The sequence below is a fragment of the Colletes latitarsis genome, chromosome 14 (genome assembly GCF_051014445.1).
Source record: "Colletes latitarsis isolate SP2378_abdomen chromosome 14, iyColLati1, whole genome shotgun sequence".
NCBI classification, from domain to species: Eukaryota; Metazoa; Arthropoda; class Insecta; order Hymenoptera; family Colletidae; genus Colletes; species Colletes latitarsis.
The window spans coordinates 14,320,129-14,342,173 of NC_135147.1; the positions used below are offsets into that span (position 1 = coordinate 14,320,129).

The 22,045-nt window shown below is 35.8% G+C and overlaps 2 protein-coding genes across 6 annotated transcripts in view; one reads left to right on the plus strand and one right to left on the minus strand.

Annotated features, from left to right (window-relative positions):
- Positions 1-22,045, minus strand: part of LOC143349808 (activator of 90 kDa heat shock protein ATPase homolog 1) — a 117,880-nt gene that overhangs the window by 48,796 nt on the left and 47,039 nt on the right. For 2 of the 4 annotated variants that reach the window (XM_076781354.1, XM_076781353.1), the window contains exons 5-8: positions 16,190-16,310; positions 16,011-16,093; positions 15,753-15,890; positions 2,497-2,732 (exon numbers count right to left, since the gene is read on the minus strand). In XM_076781354.1, coding sequence (XP_076637469.1) covers positions 2,497-2,732; positions 15,753-15,890; positions 16,011-16,093; positions 16,190-16,310 — 578 coding nt within the window. The other 2 variants (XR_013080998.1, XM_076781352.1) reach the window with 2 other exon arrangements.
- LOC143349811 (uncharacterized) lies at positions 6,091-6,987 on the plus strand. 2 transcript variants are annotated; one of them, XM_076781360.1, is made up of 3 exons: positions 6,091-6,362; positions 6,429-6,609; positions 6,706-6,987. In XM_076781360.1, the coding sequence occupies exons 1-3, from the start codon at positions 6,111-6,113 to the stop codon at positions 6,879-6,881; spliced, it is 609 nt and encodes a 202-aa protein (XP_076637475.1). In that variant the 5' UTR covers positions 6,091-6,110; the 3' UTR covers positions 6,882-6,987. The 2 variants fall into 2 exon arrangements, with proteins under 2 accessions (XP_076637475.1, XP_076637474.1); XM_076781359.1 differs by having other exon boundaries at positions 6,429-6,987.

Sequence of the window (22,045 nt, forward strand, 5' to 3'; positions counted from 1 at the left end):
CTTTATGCAAATTCGTATTTTTATTAATAGAATTAATGAAATGGGAACTTTATAGAGGGTTGTCTCAACCCCTAAATACAATAATTTGTATCTAACTTGAAACATTTCTTATATTTTGGCATATTAAGTGCATTCTGTAGTTTTTTGAAAATTTAAATTTCCCATAAATGCATAAACATCCGCAATCTAGTTATTAGTTATCTCAGAAACATTAAATAATCTTGTGAGAAAACTAAAATTATTTAGTAAAATGTCGATATATTAACATGTGACCTGAAAGTTACACGGGCCCATAGAGGGTTAATAAAGAGAACACATTAATACCGGTGTACGAATTATTGGACAATTGTACGATTTAATGGATACATAACCAAAGTTTTACAAGCAAAATGTAATTTCATGAAGAAGAAAAAGAAGAAAACACATGTGACTTGCTAAAAAGTGACTAACAAATTATAATAAGTCTGGATGACGATATCTCGCCCAAAAAACGTTCAAAAATTATTTTTATACATATTTTAGGTTAAAATATTCTTAAAACACTTTTAGAACATTTATAAGTGAATATAGACCATTGTTATATAGTTAGCATTCGAAACAAAAATAATGAATAAAAAAAATATTTAATTTCAGAGAAACTCGAACCTACGGTCAAAAAACTTAGCAGTTCCACAGTTGAACACTTTACCGCTACGTCAACAGAAGCTCCGTTGGAAACATCGTCGATACTTTAAAATATATAACGATCAATGGTTGGCTTTATTTTATTTTTTTTAATTCTTATGTAATTATGCTTAGTGTAGAAATATTAAACAGTGTATGAAATGTCCATATACTAATGAATGCATGAAAATTCATAGTGTAAGTTACTCTAACACGCAGAAAATGACGAAAAAATCGGTTCTTACTTTTCCTTATTATGGTCCACCAAAATGAAAAATCTGAAAAAATTCCAAAATATGTGTCCCAGTATCCGAAATGACTCTGAATATTTTTACATTTCTGCATTCAATAAGACAAGGGAAATTACGTAAAAACATGATTTTCTTTATCACTCTTTTACTATCCCCACCGTTGAAATTTCGGGTTAAAAATTCGCACAAAGTGTTTTCTTTCGATAAGCTATTGAATGGTCTATCGCACGTAGAATTAGGTTTGGGGACACTTTTGACCCCCTCATTCGGCTATATTAACTAGTGTTCGACCACCCCGGGGAAAAATTTTAATAGGGGATTCTAGAGGCCAAAATAAGACGAAAATCAAGAATACCAATTTGTTGATGGAAGCTTCGTTACAAAGTTATTATCGTTTAAAGTTCCGTCCGTACTGAATTTTTTTCTCGAAAATGCGCAAGATTTCGGGGGTATGTCTATTCACCAAAAATGATTGTAATTGACCCCCGCAACCAAAAATAATTTTTCCAAAACGATTTGAAATTTTTTTTTTCCGTCGAAAAATTTCACACCTTCTCGAATTTTTTTCTAGAAAGTGGGTAGGATTTCGGGGGTATGTATATTCACCAAAATTTATTGTAATTGACCCCCGCAATCAAAAATAATTTTTCCAAAACGATTTGAAATTTTTTTTTTCGTCGAAAAATTCAGGCATCTAATTAGATTTTCGGTAAGGAATTTTTATCTCGGAAGTGCGTAGGATTTCGGGGGTATGTGTAATGACCAAAAATGATTGTAATTGACCCCCGCAACTGAAAATAATATTTTTAGAATAATTTGAAAAATTTTTTTTTCGCTGAAAAATTTCAGCACCTAACCGATTTTTTTTTTCGAAAGTGGGTAGGATTTCGGAGGTATGTGTATTCACCAAAAATGATTGTAATTGACCCCCGCAATCGAAAATAATTTTTCCAGAACGATTTGAAATTTTTTAATTTAATTGTTAATAACTTTTTAACGAAGCCTCAGTCAAGAAATTGATATTCTTGATTTTCGTCTTATTTTGGCCTCTAGAATCTCCCATTAAAATTTTTCCCAGGGGTGGCCGAACACCCTGTATAATACCCTATAATATACCCTTTGTTGAAATTTCTTAACTGAAAATTCATAAAAAGAATACAAAATGTAGGTTTTCTATTGAAGCTATTTTAGAACTCTATTCGGGTCAACGAGACTAGTCAATGAAGAAAAACAAAGTGTTTGTGTGATATTCGTGTGGTCAATGTTGCAACTGGAGTCATTGGTTGCCAAAGGACACTTACGACTCACATTCAGGGACGTTTATTTACGTTTGTTGACTCGTTTCACTAATCCAAATATAGATTTCTATTTTTATAGTAAAAATTGAACTACTACCTTCACTTTTTTTTCTTGTAGAATCCCAAAATATGTAAAATTTATGACAAATAATTTTCATAGAGTAGAAAATTTTAGCAATAAATTTCGATCTAATATGTCGTTTCACGATATACCAATTTTTAAAAAACATAACAAAATACGAAAGATCGTATGAGTATGTATTATTTACGTTACATTTTCTTACCTAACTGGTACACCTATTTGCGTTAAGTTCACTTCAGTATGATCACTTTTCTCAGCAATTTCGATAGTAACAGTGCTAAAATGGCCATTAGGCCACTGTTTACAACGCCATCTTTGAACGATCTTTGTTGGTGTAATTTCCACGAAGTCACCGTGTATGTTACCACCAAACATCTCGAATTTGCCTCCCTTCTTTGGTTCAAGTTTAACTGGTCCTTTCGTAAAAGCTTGAACCATCTGTAAAAGATATTATTGAATTAAAAATAAATATCTTACCTAATAATTATGATCTTTATGTTACTGACGTGAAATTAAACTAGAAATATAGTTTGGTGTACTATTATTGCAAATAAAGCAAAAACAATAAAATATATTGATATAACATGAATTCATAGCAGAATACGTCCGTATGTAGTTAATAATAAAATTAAAATTAAACAAATAGGTTTGCTATTATCATATTGTCCAATAAATTGAAATATTAGCAATAACAAAAATAGTTTGTATTACTATATAGTCGATATGACACAGTTGTAGTGAATTGTAATATATTTATGTTTACAAATATAAATAATATCTCGAAAGTATATTTGCCTACAAAGAAACCTTCAGCGCTATTCGATATTTTATTTGTATCATTTAATTATTGTTCAGTTAATTTTTCTCTGACTTTCAAAATTATAAAGATTAGTAATAGTCATTACATCGCTCGGTATATGATTTTCAACATTCTAAATTAGTAATCGATACACGAGGAAGAAATAATTACGAAAATGAATTGTTATATTTCTTTATTATTATTAGAGCTGTTCGAATACTCGTAAAATACGAGTCGAGTATTGCTCGACTTGAAACTGGTCATTGTTTAGCTAGTATTGAGAACGAGAAGATGTGTGGGACAAATCGTTGTTAATGTATCAATTTCTTGTAAAATAGTTTTCTAACGTTATACAATTATAATGAATACGTTCCATTCATGCACCCACAAATGGTAGCAGAGCGTGGTTGCTGAAAACGTTCCAAGAGAGTATTAGAGAAAGTGAACTGCTTGACGATTCAAACTATTTCACATGGGAGGAAAAAATAGAAGGAGTTTGTTGCGTCGCGAAACATGCCGTTCCGCTCATAACAACAATTCGGAGTTTACATTGACCCTAAATGATTTAATGTCAATGTAAACTAAATAACCGTCATAAAGGACCCGCTCCAGCGACCTCGCGACCTGGTCCTGACCATTGGACCAGGGTTTTTCCCGATACCTGGGACGCGCAGTCTACCCTCGCGAACGCGAAATGCAAGAAGTACCAGCGCACCAATCCTGAACGAAAAAGGTTCTGATTGGATACGGCTGGCTTCTTGCATTAGGATATAAGGCGCGACATTTAGCGTACAAATCAGACCAAAACGTCGAACACCATCAAGCAACGTCGTACGAACGAGAAAGGGTCCACGCCACAGAAATACAGTCCACTACATCACCCAACGTCTTGCATATCAGCAACCGTGCAAGAAGAGCTCTCGACGTGCAACACATTGCATAGCTCTCAACAGAGTTTTACAGTCAAAAAAGCTTTGGAAAAAAGTTATTGGTGTAAAACCGGTTGAAAAACCAAGTGAAGGAGTGGCTAACTACGAGGAAAAAAGGAAATATTGGGACGAGTGGCATGACAATAACTATGCAGCGAGAACTATGATGATTAATACAATAAGTAAAGCACAATTATTGAAATATAGTAGTGAGAAGAGTGCTGATAAATTGTGGTCAAGGATCAAATTAGATATGACCGCCGAAACAGAAGAGATAAAAGCGAGATCGCTTGGCGACCTGTCAAACATCAAGATGGCGAGGGATGAAACAGTTAATGCCTTTATAAACGAGACAGAAGGTTTGAAAAATCAATGCATTCAACTGAGAAGAAACATTGAGGAATATGAACTCAAAATGTATAGATATATTACGAGGACTTCGGCCCGAATATGATCCTAATGTGAGAATACTCGAATCGCAGAGGAATATATCAGTAAATGATATCAGATTCGCGTTAAATCAGAAGGAACTCAGAAGAGTAAAGAGAAAGAAACAGAGGGCGAACAAAGACTACGAAGTGTGAAAACTCGATAAATGTCACTACTCTGGATCCGGTCAGCAACATTTACGGAATAGGAGAATTGTCTTTCGAATTTGATTGTAGTTTGCCGACGCCTCGAACGTAGAAAGAGTCAGTAGCTAAAGAAGAAAGAGGGACTGAAACTCGGGGATTTATCGCCCAGTTTAAATATCCATGTCAATGTGATCACACTACTGCACAGAAGAAAGTTTTTTATTTTTTACATTTTGTTAATAATAATTTGACTATTATTTGGGGGAGATTTTTCTGATTAAAATGAAACTAAACACTCTTTCTCTCTTTATTTCTCCTTGTGCTGTCCTTTTCTATGTTCGGAAACATCAAAGATCGACGGATCGAGATACTGGATACAATTATCGAACGGGAGGTAGCTATTTTCAAACGGAACGCTTCCACCGTTCCGTAAGTGATCAAAAACTGCAACACTTATGAGATGGAAGGTTTCGTTAGCTACCTTCGTTCGATAAATGTACTATCCATTGACCTTGCGAAGACACGAGTACGTACATGTTGGAGGTGCCATTAAATACCTTTCCCTAACTTCACTAGGACATTTCACTCGAAATTGAACACGTTTAGGTACACAATTTCAGATTTTGTGCAAACTGAAATATTTTCAGAAATGTAATGTGTAACGGTTAACTCGCACGTACAACAGAAAGTTTTGATGTGGAAATTGCTAGCAGGGTTTATGGTACACAGGTCAGCGAAATTATTTTGGAAAACCGTATGTCGTCTAACGAACTCTCTTTACGAGGATTATCGACGAATTTTTTCGACCTTAAGAAGCCCACCGTAGCAACAATAAATTTCCAAGAAACCGTTACTTGCTAGAATTCTAATTTTTATTATCTCGTCACGCTTTGCCAAGGGTTTTAAAGTGTCATAATTTTATGTTTTCCGCATGTTGGTTAAAATTCGGAACGACCGTTAGTTTTATTACGCGTTGTGGTCATTAGCAAAGCTGTTCGGAGTCCCTGCGTCGGTCACTTGAGAGATGCAATCGGTACCTCTCTATGATCATTGGTGAGCGAGGAAATTTCCCACTCTTCCCACTGTCACCCTGATTGCAATGTTTCTTATTCCTTATTTTTCATTTAATCTTATGACCTAATAAACATGAACCGATTTATATCGTGTTTAGTCTCATTTTAATCAGAAAAATCTCTCCCACATGATAGTAAAATTTTTATTAACAAAAAGTAAAAAATAAAAAACTTTCTTCAGTACAGTAGTGTGATCACACTGACAGAGGCATTTAAACGAAGGTGACGAAGGCAATAAAAATTTTCAAAGAAAGCCGTTACGTCTCCGGTTACGCTTCGTCTCACTGGTTCAAGGGGGATCCCCCTAGTAGTGGGGATAAAAATGTAACATTTACGAAACAGCTCTTGAGGACATTTATCGAGTTTTCACTGTAATGAGGAAAGTAAAAGAAGGAACCAAAACTGATGGTAATTGTTACAACTGTGGCATTAAAGAACACATGGCAGTCGATTGTAAACGAAGCAAAACATGCTTTAACTGCCAAGGATTTAACCACATTGCAGCGGTTTGCCGTGAACGGAAGAGAAATGCTCCATCAATGAGAAGAAGACCAGGAGAAAATCCTCAAAGCGGATATCGTGGGCGAAATGAGAGACAACATCGTGGCAGAGGCGAAACCATGTTGAAAACATATGAAGAAGTGGTGATAAGAGTAAGCGAAATTTCAAAAAAGAAAAACAAATTGTATGTGGTGAGTGAGATGTATGAGAATGATATGCAATTAAGCGAAACTAAAAAAGAGGGAAAATTGTATGAGGTGAGTGAGATAGATAAGAATGATACGTGTGAGAGCAATAATTGTCGTGTATGGCTGTTAGATTCGGGATCTACGAGTCACATGACTCATGATGAATTAATATGTAATAATTTTGTTCAAGAAGAAAGACGGATTAGTATGGCAGACAAAGATGGAAAGGTATTAACCTCGAAGGGCATTGGTAATGTCGTTGTGAGACAAGCTTCTAGTAATAATAATATTGTAAAGTTACAGAATGTATTGTGCGTGCCAGAGCAAAATTCGAATTTACTTTCAGTTGCGAAGATAATTGATCATGGCTACGATGTAAATTTTAATAAATATGGAGCAATAGTTTATAACAAGTCGGATGGAATTCAAATGACAGCGATAAGAGTACAAGATGTGTACTATGTAAGAACATCTATACACGACGAGAAGACTGCAACAGTGTCAACGAATAATGAAATATAGCATAAACGAGTAGGGCATGCAAATAAAAACGTCATAGAAGAAATGAGAAGAAAAAATCTGGTATTGGGAATGGATGGTACGTGGAAAAAGGTATGTGAATCGTGCGTGGAAGGTAAGGCTTGTAAAAAGTCATATCCACGACGCGAGGTGGAGAGGACGAAACGAATTATGGAACTGTGGCATACAGACTTAATAGGTCCAATCAAACCCGCATCGTATGGTAAGAAAAATAACATACTAAGTATAGCTGATGATTATTCGAGAATAATAATATTTGTGACGCGCATATGGCCGCACGATGGCGCTTTACGTGAGCGGGCTGGTCGTCCGTAGGGAAACCCCGAGTGAAGCTTGCCACGCGGTCGCGGAGAAGTTCGTATATGTGTATTAAACCAAATTAGTTTTATCACTTTTATTATATATTTTATTGACATGAATAAATTGTATACTATATTATTATCGGACTACAATATTAAAAAAACATCAAACGGAATAAAAATTAAAGAGAATCAGGTTAGATAACGATGGCGAATATTTCGAAAGAAATTTGAAAAAATGGTTTGATTCAAAAGGAATTAAACATGAGCTAATTCCTTCGATGATACCAGAATGCAACGGGATTACTAAAAGAGTCAGCAGAACAATCATTGAAACAAGCAGAACGATGTTGGCTGACTCTAAATTAAATCTTATGTTTTGGGAAGAAGCAGCGAATGCAGCGGTATACATACGAAATCGGGTGAAGTCGCAAGTACATAATAAAACACCATACGAGGTTTGGCACGGAAAACAATCTAACATAAGGCACATGAGAAGATTCGGATGCACAGCCTATTTGTTGAATAAAGGAGGACATAGAAGGAAATTTGACGTAAAAACGATAAAAGGAATTTTTATGGGATACAACGATAATAATACTTATCGGATATACATACCAGAAATGAAAAATATAAAGTGCGACTGCGATGTTAGGTTTAATGAAGGAAAAAATGGATCGGACTTGTAACGCTACAAAGAAGGTAAGAATGATGATGATAAGAACCCAATTGCCATAACATTAGATGTCGAGAAAGATGAAAATGAAAACGAGTTTACTGAAGAAAACGTTAAAGAAGTGAGACAAAAACTGAGATGGAGGAAGAAGGAAGAATGAGTGAAGAAGGGAGCAGTGACTACGAAGATGCTAGGATTGAATTTCTCAACAATGAAGATACTAAGGAAGAAGAAAACAATGAGAATCGGGAAGAGACTACAGAGCAAGAAGAACCGACGACAAGCAGAAGAGTGGAAAGACCGAAGGGTCTAACAAAAGAAGCTATAACATCATAATTCATAATATTTAAGAAAACAAGAGGAAAAGAAGTTAGATGAAGAGAGAGGGGTGAGAAGGTCTGCGAGAATAAAGAACCAAAAAGCAATGAGAAATGTTGATGAAAAAAGTCCAAGTACAGTGACAGAAGCGAAACAGTCACCGGAATGGGAGAAATGTAAAAAGGCTATGGAAAGTGAGTTGGAATCGTTACAAAGACATCAGGTATGGGATTTGGTGAATAGACTGGAAAATAAAAAAGTTATAAAATGCAAATGGATTTTTAACACGAAAGAAAATTATGAAACGCTGGAGCAGAGACACAAAGCACGACTAATTGCAGTAAGTTGTGCTCAAAGACCGGAGTTCGATTATGAGAAGACGTTTTCACCAACAGTTAGGATGGAAACAATACGTTTCATAATACATTAACAGCGAGACGCGAGCTGCCGAGCCGATGACCAAGCGGCCGGTTTTTTCTTCTAGCCAAACGCCGGCTAGACCTTTAAATCACTAGTTTTTGTTCGCGTAGTCGGTGTATTAAGAGTCAATAAACGTCGAATTATCGACGAAGCAAAAATAAATTAAACGTGCAATAATTACTTTTCCACCGTCCTTTCCCTCGTGATCCGGACCCCCGTGAGACGAGGTATTCAAATAAAATATTTGAACCCTCCCTATTCTAACAAGAGAAATACGTGGAATTAAAGAATCTGGGTATAGGTATGCAACTACTGGGTATGGAATTGAATTATGACAGAGAGAAATTAATTATTAGTCGAAAGAATTATATAAAAGAATTGCTGAGTGTGTATGGGATGAATGATTGCAATGCGGTAAGTTCGCCAATTGATGTGAATCAAAAATTGAACGAAGATGATGGACGTCCGGAGAGTGACCAAAAAAGTTACCAGGAATTGTTGGGACGCTTAATGTACTTAAGTGTATCGACAAAGCCTGACATTTTCTTTGCACTCAGCTGTTTGTCGCAATTTAGCAGAAATCCAAGAGTAATGCACATGAATGCGTTGAGACGGGTACTACGATATCTGAGAGGGACAATGAATTATCAAATTGAGTATAGGAATACAAACCTGAAGAAAGGATTGAGCTGTTATACTGATGCCTCGTGGGACAGTACTGCGGATGCAAAATCGTTTAGCGGTATTCTTATTTATCGAAATAGGGACCTTATGCACTGGAGGAATAAAAAACAGGCGACAGTTGCTCCATCATCCACTGAAAGTGAATTGGAGGCAATGATGAACGGATTAAAAGATGTATCTTGGATGAGTAACTTGTTGAAAGAAATCAGAATGCTGAGTGAGTGTAACGAATTAAAATGCGATAATTTAAATACGGTAAAGGTAGCAAATGGTGGAAACTTTAAAACGAAAACAAAACTTCTAAACAGAAAATGCCATTTCGTTAGAGAAATTGTATGCAAGTGTTCGGTGAGAGCGATACATGTATCTAAAGAAAGAATGATTGTGGACTGCATGACAAAAGCGTTGAGTGGGCCCTCTTTATTGAAAAATATAAAAAACTTTACGCGTGTTTAAAATCTATGAAACCAAGGGAGGAGATTGTGGTACTGGTTGTCATAGATATAAAGTGGGTGATATTTTGTATGAAGGGATGAGTGTGACACGAGTGTATGGTCTAAATGATTTGTATACATTATGATTGAGAAGTTAACGAAAGAGCGACGTGTGGGACAAATCGTTGTTAATGTATCAATTTCTTGTAAAATAGTTTTCCAACATTATACAATTATAATAAATACGTTCTATTCATCTACCCACAAGTCTCTCGCTTGCAAATGTCGATGCTAATAGTATACATATAGGTATGTGGTGTTAATACTTACACAGTGGCCGCTGGCCATTGTCATTTGGAAAATGGAGATAGAAAACAGTCAACCGGGAGGGTCCTCTGAGTACAGAAATACCCCCGCCAACACAACAAATGAGAATCCTACTAAAAATGGTAACATATTCTATGCAAATGCTATTAAATAGGAATACACCCCCACTAAAGATCAAGCCATAATACTTCAACCTACAGATAGTATTAGTATCAAAGAGTATGCCTATGAAATCGAGAAAACTAATCAGCCTTAAAGCAATAAGATTCATTTCGTAAGTATCAAATGGTAGAATATCCATATATCTGAATAAAAAAGAAACAGTGACTCTCCTAACCTCTAACTATAAATATATAGAAATAAAAAATAACAAAATAGGAATAAGACCTATGCTGCAACCAGTACAACGCATCATTCTATCTGTTAAGATTAAGTTAGATATAAGTTTCCACAACAGATGGCGTGTAAGTTGAGAGAGAGGAGTCCGTGATTACATGTGGTGAGAGTCAGGTGTATGGAATTATAATAAAGGACAAATAAGATTATGATAAAACCAAAAACCTGGTCATTCATTATTTATAACCTTAAAATTGTTCTATGAAATGTTCCTCCAATAATCCCCAACTCCAAAATAGAAAATATGTTTAAAACAAACAGTGTCAAGCTATATTACAAAATAACGTACCTAAAAAAGCTGGTATGATTGACCCAGAATACTCGCATATATTAAGCTTCAGAAGGCAAATGTACATAAACCCGGAGAATATCCAAAAAAATACCTGATTCCTTTCTAATTACCTTAGATGATATTCGATATCGAATTTTTGCTACATCAGACAAATTAAACTGCTACATATGTAAACAAGAGGGTCATACAGCAAACCACTGCTCCTACAATACAGACACAACGCAAACTCACGCTACACAAACACACAACAATGGGATAAAACAATCACATCTACCAATATAGAGACTCATACGATCGAAGGAAAATCGTTGATAAATCAGGACACAATGGAAATCGAACCAGCAAATTTACCAGCAGGTACACCAATATTAACTGAAGTACCTATTACCAAAACTGGCATGAAAAGACCTCTATCGCAAATATCGCTGAAAAACCCACCAAAATATGTCAACTTTAACGACATGAAATTCAAACCACCATTGGCCACTGTAAACAAACAAAAAAAGTATTACCGTTAAAAAGAAAACAGAAAAATAGAAGAAATGTTAAATTCAGTTAAACAAAAAATTGAACGCCTAGAAGCAAATTACATTTTAAATTATAATCAATTGAAGAGTTTTATAGAAAACTCAATAAGAGCAATTGGCCCAATTAAAACAGCTGTAGAATTTACAGAGGACACACTCGCCCTAATAAAAATGCTGACAAAAATCTACTCTTTCCTAAGAGAACGTAGCATTAAAAATAGAATCCATAGAATACAAAAAAAACTAACTCCCAATCCACCATACAACATTGCAGATACTGTAGACTTGTCATCAGGCTCCAATATGTATTATGTAAAAAAAAAACGAAAGAAAAGTAAAGACTACAGTTATACAATAATGAAAAAATAATACAATGGAATATTAATGGTTTCTATAAACACTATGAACAACTACAAGTTATCCTTAAACAATATCCACCAAACATAATATGCTTACAGAAGACAAACATTAAAAAACAACACCACCCATCAAAGGGACCCACCAAATTGCAGCTTCTGTGGAAACACACTGACACAAACCACATTTTGTACGAATGCAGAGAATTCGACCAGCAAAGACAGGTTTATGGTATCAGGTCAGATACGGCCCTGACATCCAAGGACCATATAAGGGATACTTTGAAATTCATGAGCGATTCAAAACTATGGCACAAAATTTAACGATACAAATGTGAGAAGCAGCACCGTTAATCGTCGTTATGACTCAGATGTTGATGCGATGTGAAAGAAAACCGAAAGAAGAAGTAACAGTACAATGAGAAATAGAGCAAAGCGGTTGAAAACATGGATAGCATGTCTACATTATAATATAGGTATACATTTTTTATATACATATAACACTATGCATAACCATCATTTGATAAATTTGGTATTAGATGTTGCCTAAAAAAATACAGTATTCATACAACTTTCATAAACATATAATCCACAGACTAATGGTATGTTTTGGATTTTTTTGTATATACAATTTTTTTGTATAACAACAATATCATATTTTATGTAAAAAATAAAATTGTTTTAATTGTAATGTACCTACACATATCTATCCGATTCATTCGTCCAAATATCTTTATTTCCCAAATCTTTCTGTACGTGCAAACACTGCGTCAACCATGCTCCCAAATCTTTACTCGTAAACACTTTTTCATCCATGCCCTATGAATCCTGCGTCATCCTAACTCCAGCGTCCTTCACGAAACTTCCTACTCTTGCCTTATTCTAACATCCCCTCTACTTCCCACACCTTTAAAAACCCAACACAGTTCCTCCAAACGAGGATTAAAGATCTGAATTTGTACGCGTAACTTCTGTCTTTAAGAAAATTCAACGTTTGTTTCAAATTTATCTCTATATAATTTATTTCTGTGTAATACCATCCATCCATTGTTATGTATTATTTATGCATGGGACCGAAACATTTTGGTGGCTTGAGCGTTGGCCCGATCATCTGGCGCACAAATTGTGCTTAACCTATTAGGTAAATCGACAACTTCCATCTCCAAAATTGTTAAAACAATATCTGCCTACTTGTATGTTTTACCCCCCACCGAGTCTTCGACTCCAGGGTGAGTTGAAGTCAGAGTTCTTTCCAGAAAGATTCATTCACACAATAACATTCGAACAGCCGACATCTTGTTATTATTCACGCCTCGCATTCTAACACTTCGCGAATTCGAAAAATATCGACGACTCTGAAACATCGGTCGTTCGCGAAGCGTGCTTGAACATTAGACCAAAATGGCGTGCCCTAGTACCTCATGCCGTGTTAGTGATGACGAAATGCTTCGTATTTTTTATGAAACAATTGATAAAAATATTAGAATTTTTGACAGTGGCAGTGAAATAGATAGTGATAATAATGATGACAATAATGTGTCCGAGATACCACCTGAAAGTAGTGACAGTTCAAGTGATTCAGATGACGTAAATGATGCACGAGTAAAACACGCGAAAATTGACAGTGATTGGAAGTGGAAAAAGTGCATAAGGATTATGTAGTGGGAAAAATACCATTTTCAGGAAATAAGTGGCCTATACAACAAGTAAACACTGCAATTGAGGGGTTCAAGTTAGTTTTTGATCAGACAATCATGCAAACAATAGCCGACGAAACCAGCCGCTATGCCGAGAATTATACATATAGACTTGAACCAAGAACAACTAAAACTTCATTCCAGGGTTCATAAATGGGAAAAAAGTGACTGTAGATGAACTTTACGTATTTTTTGCTTTGCAGATGTTGATGGAAATTGTTCAAAAACCATTCCCAAAATCATATTTCACCAGAAACCCTCTTCTCGACACGCCAAAATTTTACCGTTTCGGAAGAAGTTCGAGTTGAGGAGGAAACGGGCTCCGGAAACACTCGCCGTTTGATCATCAACGAAATCGTTCCGTAAATTTCGAAGTTCGATCATCTTGTTAACTATTCGTCGCTCAAGAATCGAAGTAAACGTGTCGAATTACTCGTTCAATCACACTCTATTCGTGAACTCGTAATGCAAAAACATTTCGCAAAAAACAGCTTTCGACAAATAGAACTACATAGTCGCTCAATATTAGTTTGGCGAGCGACAGCCAAGAGACCCGCGGTATTGGACCTTACAACCCCAGAGAATATAAAAGATAATTCACGCGGCTAACTTGGCCAGTACCCGATGCGACGGTACATTTCAAAACAGGTGTTCGAACGGTATTGTGACGTCAGCGCAGAGAGAGGGTAACGTATTGTTAATTAAATAGTGATCGACAGTCGAATTTAGCAGCATCGCGCAACGACTGCGTTACGTGGACACGTCTTCGTCTGTCGTTGCTTACACATTTCTCGAACCGACTTCTGATGGGAGCGGGTCATCAGCCGATCTCGCTCCGCCTAGATTTTCGAAGCTCCGAAAAGTATAGTATATAGAATTATCTTTTTATTTATTGTGGACTATCGGAAATCTCGTCGTAGCTACGACTAGAGATTTTCAAGAATCAGCCTGTGGGATAAGTTGATCGAAGTGCACGCCGAGCGTGTCTTGATCGCGAACGCAAGAGTTAATTAAACGTCGCAGCTTAATGGAGCCGTTAATGGATTTGGCGTTAATTGCTTAGACTCCTTTAAATTTTCCATACGGTGTCGGAGTCGCCGATAGGAGATACCAATAGATTGGTATCGACTCGTAATGTACTCGCCGTGCTTCCGAAAACCCCGCTCCAAGGATCTCGTCAGTGTGACAAATAGAGAGCACACCGAGCAGTGGAGTTAGGGTTCAAGGGTCTTTTCTCCTATCACTACACTTACTACCAGTCGCCAGTTGAAGGCCACTGTGTAGTAACCGTAGAGTAATAGGAGCTCAATTGCAACCTGTATCATTATACACATCCAAGCATAATGAACGAGCTCACGCGATCAGTGCATTTGGAGTGCGATTTGGTGGTAATCACTAACGCAACCATTGTAGATCAGAGGAAAATCTCTCATCTACACAGATGCAATTATAAATGTTCTTACATAGAGCATGTATACAGTTCGCAGATACTACTGCGCTAAAGCAGTTGATTCCCCCTTTAAAACGCACATTACCGTTGCCAGGAGCACGAAGAAATCAGCTGGCGAACACGAGTACGTGCTACATGTTCGCTTGTTCTCATAGCCTGTTGTCATGTTTTGTTACAGGGAGTCTAACCAGCAATAGCTGATCGCAAGAACGAACAGAACCCGGCCATCTTCAGATACATATCTATTATACTCATTTAATTTTTATTTTGTGTATCAAGTAAACGATTTGTCGTTAAAAGATAGACGAAAAATGAAATCAAATTTGCATATTCACTCTTTCCATGTATCCTTTTTCTGCGTTGTTTGGACACCGCTGAATTCGATTCAACATTAAGTATAAGTTTGAAACTTTAAAGTATTTCGGCTCGATACAGATTTCGAGCAGATCGAATATTCGAGTATTCCGACAGCCTTAATTATTATATAATTAAATGAAATATTGCTTTACCATATTTCATAGGGTATTATTTATTCTAATAATGATTCTCCTCGATAAAAGTATTTATTTTTAAAAGTATATTGGTTGAGAAACATAATAGAAAACACTTTGATAAATTCCTAGATATTGACTTTAATAAAAATTAATTCGGTTGAGTAGTCCCACGAGAGTTCTTGAATTAGTTCAGAGGAAATTATGTAATGCATAATTTTAATTTTTGTTATCACTTGCAATTTTGAAAATTTTAAAATTACTTTTAATTGATTAAACTGAAATGAGACTTTATCCCATAACAAAAGGTGTAGATAATATTGAAAATTCTATAATATTAAATAATAAGGTCTTTAAACGACATTCTAAAAATTCAACCAATTAGCGTATTAAAATTTAACTATAACTTTTCAGTACTCTTTCTATTAATGCTACATTGTTTAGTTGTATTATTTAATCAATTAATTAATACTAATATTACATTACCTCAATTGTTGAGAAAATATTGTAAAATTCTTCTGCTCGGCATTGAAATGTCTGCTGTTGTTTAATTGTTGTTGTCGAAATATTACAGCCTATTTCTGTTTTATTATTTGATGACACCACACTAGAATTCATTTGCACCTGTAAAAATTAATATAAAAATGTTTAAAAAACAAATAATTTGTAAATAATTTGTAAAACAAATAAAATTATACATCTGTTTAAAAATATGCATTTTTAATTATTTTTCCCTGTACTCACTTTTGCGTTGAATTCAGAACTGATATTTGAAATATTTTCTTTTGCACTATCTTTTTTGGGTAGAATCATTCCAACTGTAAATTCTAATAAAAAAAATGTAAAATTAATTAACGTATAAAACTATTTTCAATATCAGCATAGAGAAAAATACAAATTATTGGTTTTTGGTGTCAATTTACCTTCTTTTAAAGATGAGACATATTTTTCTAATTTTTTTCTGATAGCTTCTTTTCCCTTTGTATGTAAAAAATGTTTTACTAATTCACCCTCATCTGTGCTATCATTCAAAGTAATTTCAATCTACAAATGAAGATACATTTATTCATTACTTTGTAAGTAAATCTTACGAAACCTCAAACTTATATGTATAAGATTTTTATTTAGAGTGTGTTTTAATGCATTTTAACCGTTTGAGTGCCACGGAGCGATTTTGCGCTTCTCCTCTGTCTCTCGAACAGTGCCAGCGCTCTAGGCTGCGAAACTGATAACCGCGACACGCTCGGTTTTTGTCGATGCGCGACTTTACGGTTACCACTCCATTTTAGGTAAAAGTAGTGAATGATACTAGTAAAAGAACGAATTTTAATTTCAGTTATAATATATTATATATAATATATAATTAAAATGCACAAATATGCTTGTCAAAGCATAATGCATGCAAACCTTTTTTACATTCTACACAAATTAGTCTAGACCTTTTTATAGTACTGTTTTTTGTACTGCAAACTACGCAACGCCTCAAGTTGCGTCCTGGTAGTTTTTCTAGTCCGTATACCTTTTTCCCCTTTATGTTTAATTCATTTTCCCTTGTTCCTAACCATTCATGTTCTATTTCCGAAATAATATTCGATATATATTGAAGTCGTGACATTGCTTCTCTTCCCACAGTTTCCTTGTACAACAAATACGAATTTAATACCATTCTTGTAAATATATTGAAGGTCACTTTTTTCCAATACTTCACTGTACGACGTTCGTCCAGATAGGTATATAACATTTTGTCCGATTCGTCTACACCACCCATATAATTATTATATGGTTTTGTTTTTTGTCTTTCTCTTCCATAGCGATTTTGAATTAATGTTACATTCGCTGCCAATGCCTCTGTAGAAATTAACAAAACGGGGTTCTTTGAACTCTTTTTTTCACGATGTGCACATAGAAGTACCTCGACATTGCGAAAATATTTCGTTTCTCCAACTTTTAATTCCTTAGCTTCCTTGGGGATATCTTTCCTATTTCTCCTGATTGTTCCCGTTATGTAAGTATTTTTTGAATGTAAAAATTTGGCTAACGCAGTGCTTGTAAAATAATTGTCAACATATACGTGATATCCTTTATCTAAACAATCAGCATCTTGCAATAATTTTGTTACAACGTCATAACCAAGCCCATTTTGCGAATTCTTTGATTGTGCACCTTTATAACAATAAAATGCTACACAATATTTTGATATTGCATCACATAACATCCAAAACTTAATACCCCATTTATGATGCTTCTTGTTGGGTAAATATTGTGTAATACTGGAGTGATACAGTGTTCCCACTAAAGACTCATCGATAGATAACATTTTGTGTAGAGTGTAATATGTTTGAAAGATCCGATTGGCGTGCTCAACAATCGGATTGAATTTAGCACATGGATCATATTTTTCGTGCCCCGGTGGAAAACATTTTTTATTATCAACGATATGAAACCATCTTAAAATATTTTGAAATCTGTTCCTTGAGAACATCTTCTTAAACCAAGGAATTGCTCTAGAACTTTCAGTCCAATATGAATATATTGTTGGTCTATTTGTTATCCCCATTTCCAATAGTACGGCTACAAATGCCTTCAGTTCCAGGATAGTGACAGGATACCAATTTACCATTCTAGAGTTATCAGTTCTTGTGGATTTTGATAATATTTCTTCTGCATATTTGTTTGTTTCCTCAACCATCATTGCCCAAAGAGAATTTGTGAAAAAAAGATTAAAATATTCAATCGGTTTGGCTCTATTAGATAAACGGCATCGCGGTCCCGACATTTCAATGAATTGAAATAAATTGCCTTGGTCAATGTATTCATTTTCCGTAACCATGATATATTTTGAAATGTCTCCAGTATTAGGAATATTATTGTCAGAAACAGAATCGTCGATAACATTAATCCTTCTTCTTTTAAAAATAATAACTTCACTATCATCGCTATCGTAATTCGAATCCTCTATTATATTGCTCGTCTTACGTTTAGAAGGCATTTAATTGCTGAAGGGCATCAAATAAAAATATAAAAAAATTATACTGTAGAATACAAAAAAATAGTGAAAATTTTACTGTACATACCTTTTATATATGCAATAAAATATTTAAATTATATTCTTATATTATATGACGCAACCCAGACGCTGATAAATCTGTACTTACGCTCAGAAAGATGGCAGAACAACAATGAATTGAAACAATTACAGCTACTGTATAAATCTGAAAACAGCGCAATAGCGCTCCTTGGCATTCTTGGAGAGGGAATAAGACAAGACGGGAAAACAGCAAAGACACGTGGCACTCAAACGGTTAATAATCTATTATGGAACCTTATTCAAAATAGACAGAATTTTTCCTTCCCTTTATGAATTTGTTTCAAATGTTGTATATTTGTAAATATACGTCGTTGTTATCGATTCCTGCTACCAATTGTTCCTTAAGTCTATACAAGGTGTTCGGCCACCCCTGGGAAAAATTTTAATGGGGTATTCCAGAGGCCAAAATAAGACGAAAATCAAGAATACCAATTAGTTGATAGAGGATTCATTACAAAGTTATTAACGTTTAAAGTTCCGCTTGTAGAACGGCAATCTGCGAACGGCTACGTACGCGCGAAAGGTTGCGGCCGGCCAGTGTTAGTTGTTCTTACACAGCATGACAAATCCTACTTACCGATGTCATCAACAGCTTTAGATTTTTGTCCACCTTACGTTGAATGTCTTATAAAAATCCAGAAGGACATATTAAAACTCACCCGTCGAAATTTTCACTGAGAGAGGGTGAATGCCACTTCCAATACACAATGTTGTGCACAAAAATCATTCACACGCGATCATACACGCCCCACGATTGTCCACAGTGTTCGCAAGTGTCCAGAAATAATCCTTCTAGGTACTAACCACTATTCAATTAAATAAACATGCACTGTGATTATGTTATTCGCCAGTGTCTCTACATACGTGTACCATGATTGTTACAAGTTACGAATAGAACCGTTATTAATGTTTTAGATATACTTCAATTTAAAAATGTGAAAAGGAATCTAATAAATATTCACTAATTATCTATATCACTGTATTTCTTATATATTATTTAATACATAACTGAATGAAATATGTCTAAAATGCATCGCGTTAATTGTCTTAACTGATTCTTTTTTACGACTGACTGCTGGATGAATCGTTGCTGATTCTGTTCTTTGTCTCCATTTAGTGTGTGTGTGTGTGTGTGTGTGTGTGTGTGAAAGTGATAAGCAAGGTGAGTGAAATAAGAATCGGGGGCCTGTTCGGCATTTGTTTCTCTGAACCATCGATCATCGATGACACAGTCAGCTGCTAGTATTGTTACATTGTTCGACGTGAACGCAAATCGATGCGAATATTTCATTTATCCTCAGATTCCTTTTCACATTTTTAAATTTACGTATATTTGAAAAATTAATAACAATTATATTCGTAAATAACTCGGATCAATCGTGGTACACGTACACAGAGACACTTATGAATACCATAATCACGGTGCGTGTTTATTTAATTGCATAGAGTTTAGTGCCTGAAAGGATTATTTGTAGACACTTGCGGACACTGTGGACAATCATTGGGAGTGTATGATCGCGTGTGGGTGATTTTTGTGAACCACATTGCGAGTTTTGATTGAATCTCATTCAATGTAAGGTGTTCGCGTTCTCATGAGTGGGCATAAAAATTTAAGGCTGTCGATAACGTCGGAAAGTAGAATTTTTCATGCTGCGTGAGAACCACAAGCACTGGCCTGCCTAAACCTTACGCGCGTACGCAGCTGTTCGCAGATTGCCGTTCTACAGGCGGAACTTTAAACGTTAATAACTTTGTAATGAATCCTCCATCAACTAATTGGTATTCTTGATTTTCGTCTTATTTTGGCCTCTGGAATACCCCATTAAAATTTTTCCCAAGGATGGCGAACACCCTATATACATAATGCATACTTCCAACGTTTACGTAGTGATAATGACAGCCACTTGTGAACCCCTACGTGGCGCGTCCCCAGTTGGCGAATAGGGGCAGCTGCTGGGATGGGATGCGGGGATGAGATCATCAACCTGAGAGGGCTAGTGGCCGCACCCTCGCATGGCATCCCGAAGGTCGGAGCGAAAGCTTCCGCGTACCAAACACCGGTATGAATGTGTGTGTGAGTGGGCTGGGGCATGGGATATTTGCCGTGGGTTTTACCTAAGGCCGCAGGTTGGCCAGTTGGCCGTGGGTGAGTCTTGCGGCCAACGTGGCCCCACGGTCGGTGGCTTAGTCCCATGTCACGGGTCGGCAAGCGCTGGTGACCAGGTGACTGCGATTGAGTGGGAATGCGGTGGGAGAAATGCCTCCCACCGGGAGAAGCCTGAATAGGCGCGACGGGTTACTCACTCTGTGATGGCTCACTAGAGTTCCCGGTCCCCCGCTAGGCGCTTGAGGATGATCACCGGGTGGTTTTAGCCGGTAAGAATCCGGCACTACTCACCGGCCCTCCCTTCGGGCAAAAAACGGTACAAAGAAAAAAAGTCATGTAGTGACAATTTTGCTCTTAAAACAATTGAATGTCTCAAATATTATGTTAAGATACTTCAGGAACATAATTTAATTAAAATGATAAAGAACTTCGAAATTATGAAAACAAGTATTGTTTGTTTGTATAGTGAGAACTCGATAAATATCCTCAAGAGCTGTTCCGTAAATGATACATTTTTATCCCCGCCACTAGGGGGATCCCCCTTGAAGCAGTGAGGCGAAGTGTAACTGGAGACGTAGCTGCTTTGTTTAAAAATCTTTATTGCCTTCGCGTCACCTTCGTTTAAATGCCCCTGGCAATGTGACCACATTACTGTACAGATAAAAATTTCTTATTTTTTACTTTTTGTTAATACAAATTTTACTATCATGTGGAGGAAATTTTTTTGATTAAAATGAGACTAAACACGATATAAATCGGTCAATATTTGGTAGCATAATATTGAATTGAATATTGTACTTGCAAGTTTTTCTCTCTTTGTTTATCCTTCTTGTGCTGTGCTTTTCTACCTTCGGAAACATCAAAGAACGACGGATCGAGGTGCTGAATACATTTATCGAATAGGAGGTAGCTATTTTCAAACGGAACGCTTCCATTGTTCCGTAAGTGATCAGAAACTGCAACACTTTTGAGATAAGAGGTTTCGTTAGCTACCTCTGTTCTATAAATGTACGATTCATTGACCTTGCGAAGATACGAGTACGTAGGTACATGTTTGGAGGTGCCATTAAATACCCTTCCTTAACTTCACTGAGACATTTCACTCGAAATTGAACACGTTTTGGCACACAATTTCAGATTTTGTGTAAATTGAAATATTTTCAGAAATGTAACGTGTAACGGATATTTAAACTGGAGTGATAAATCAGGTTTTCAGTCCCTCTTTCTTCTTTAGCTACTGACTCTTTGTTCGAGGTGTCGGCAAACTACAATCAAATTCGAAAAACGATTCTCCTATTCCATAAGTGTTCCTGACCGGACCTGGAGTAGTGACATTTATCGAGTTTTCACTGTACTAATTTTGCCATTGTGAATTATGAAAGATTTAGATGTATTTATAGTTAACAACTATTATTGGTGAAATTATACACTGTTAATTACTTATACTTAGGCAGGTATAAACTTTTTATTATTATGACAAGTAGTTCTCATTTCTGTATTATGAATTGTGTATAGAATACGAGTCTTTAAATGCAAAATTATAACTCGGCACAGTTTCCATAAAACATATATTTTTATCGAGAC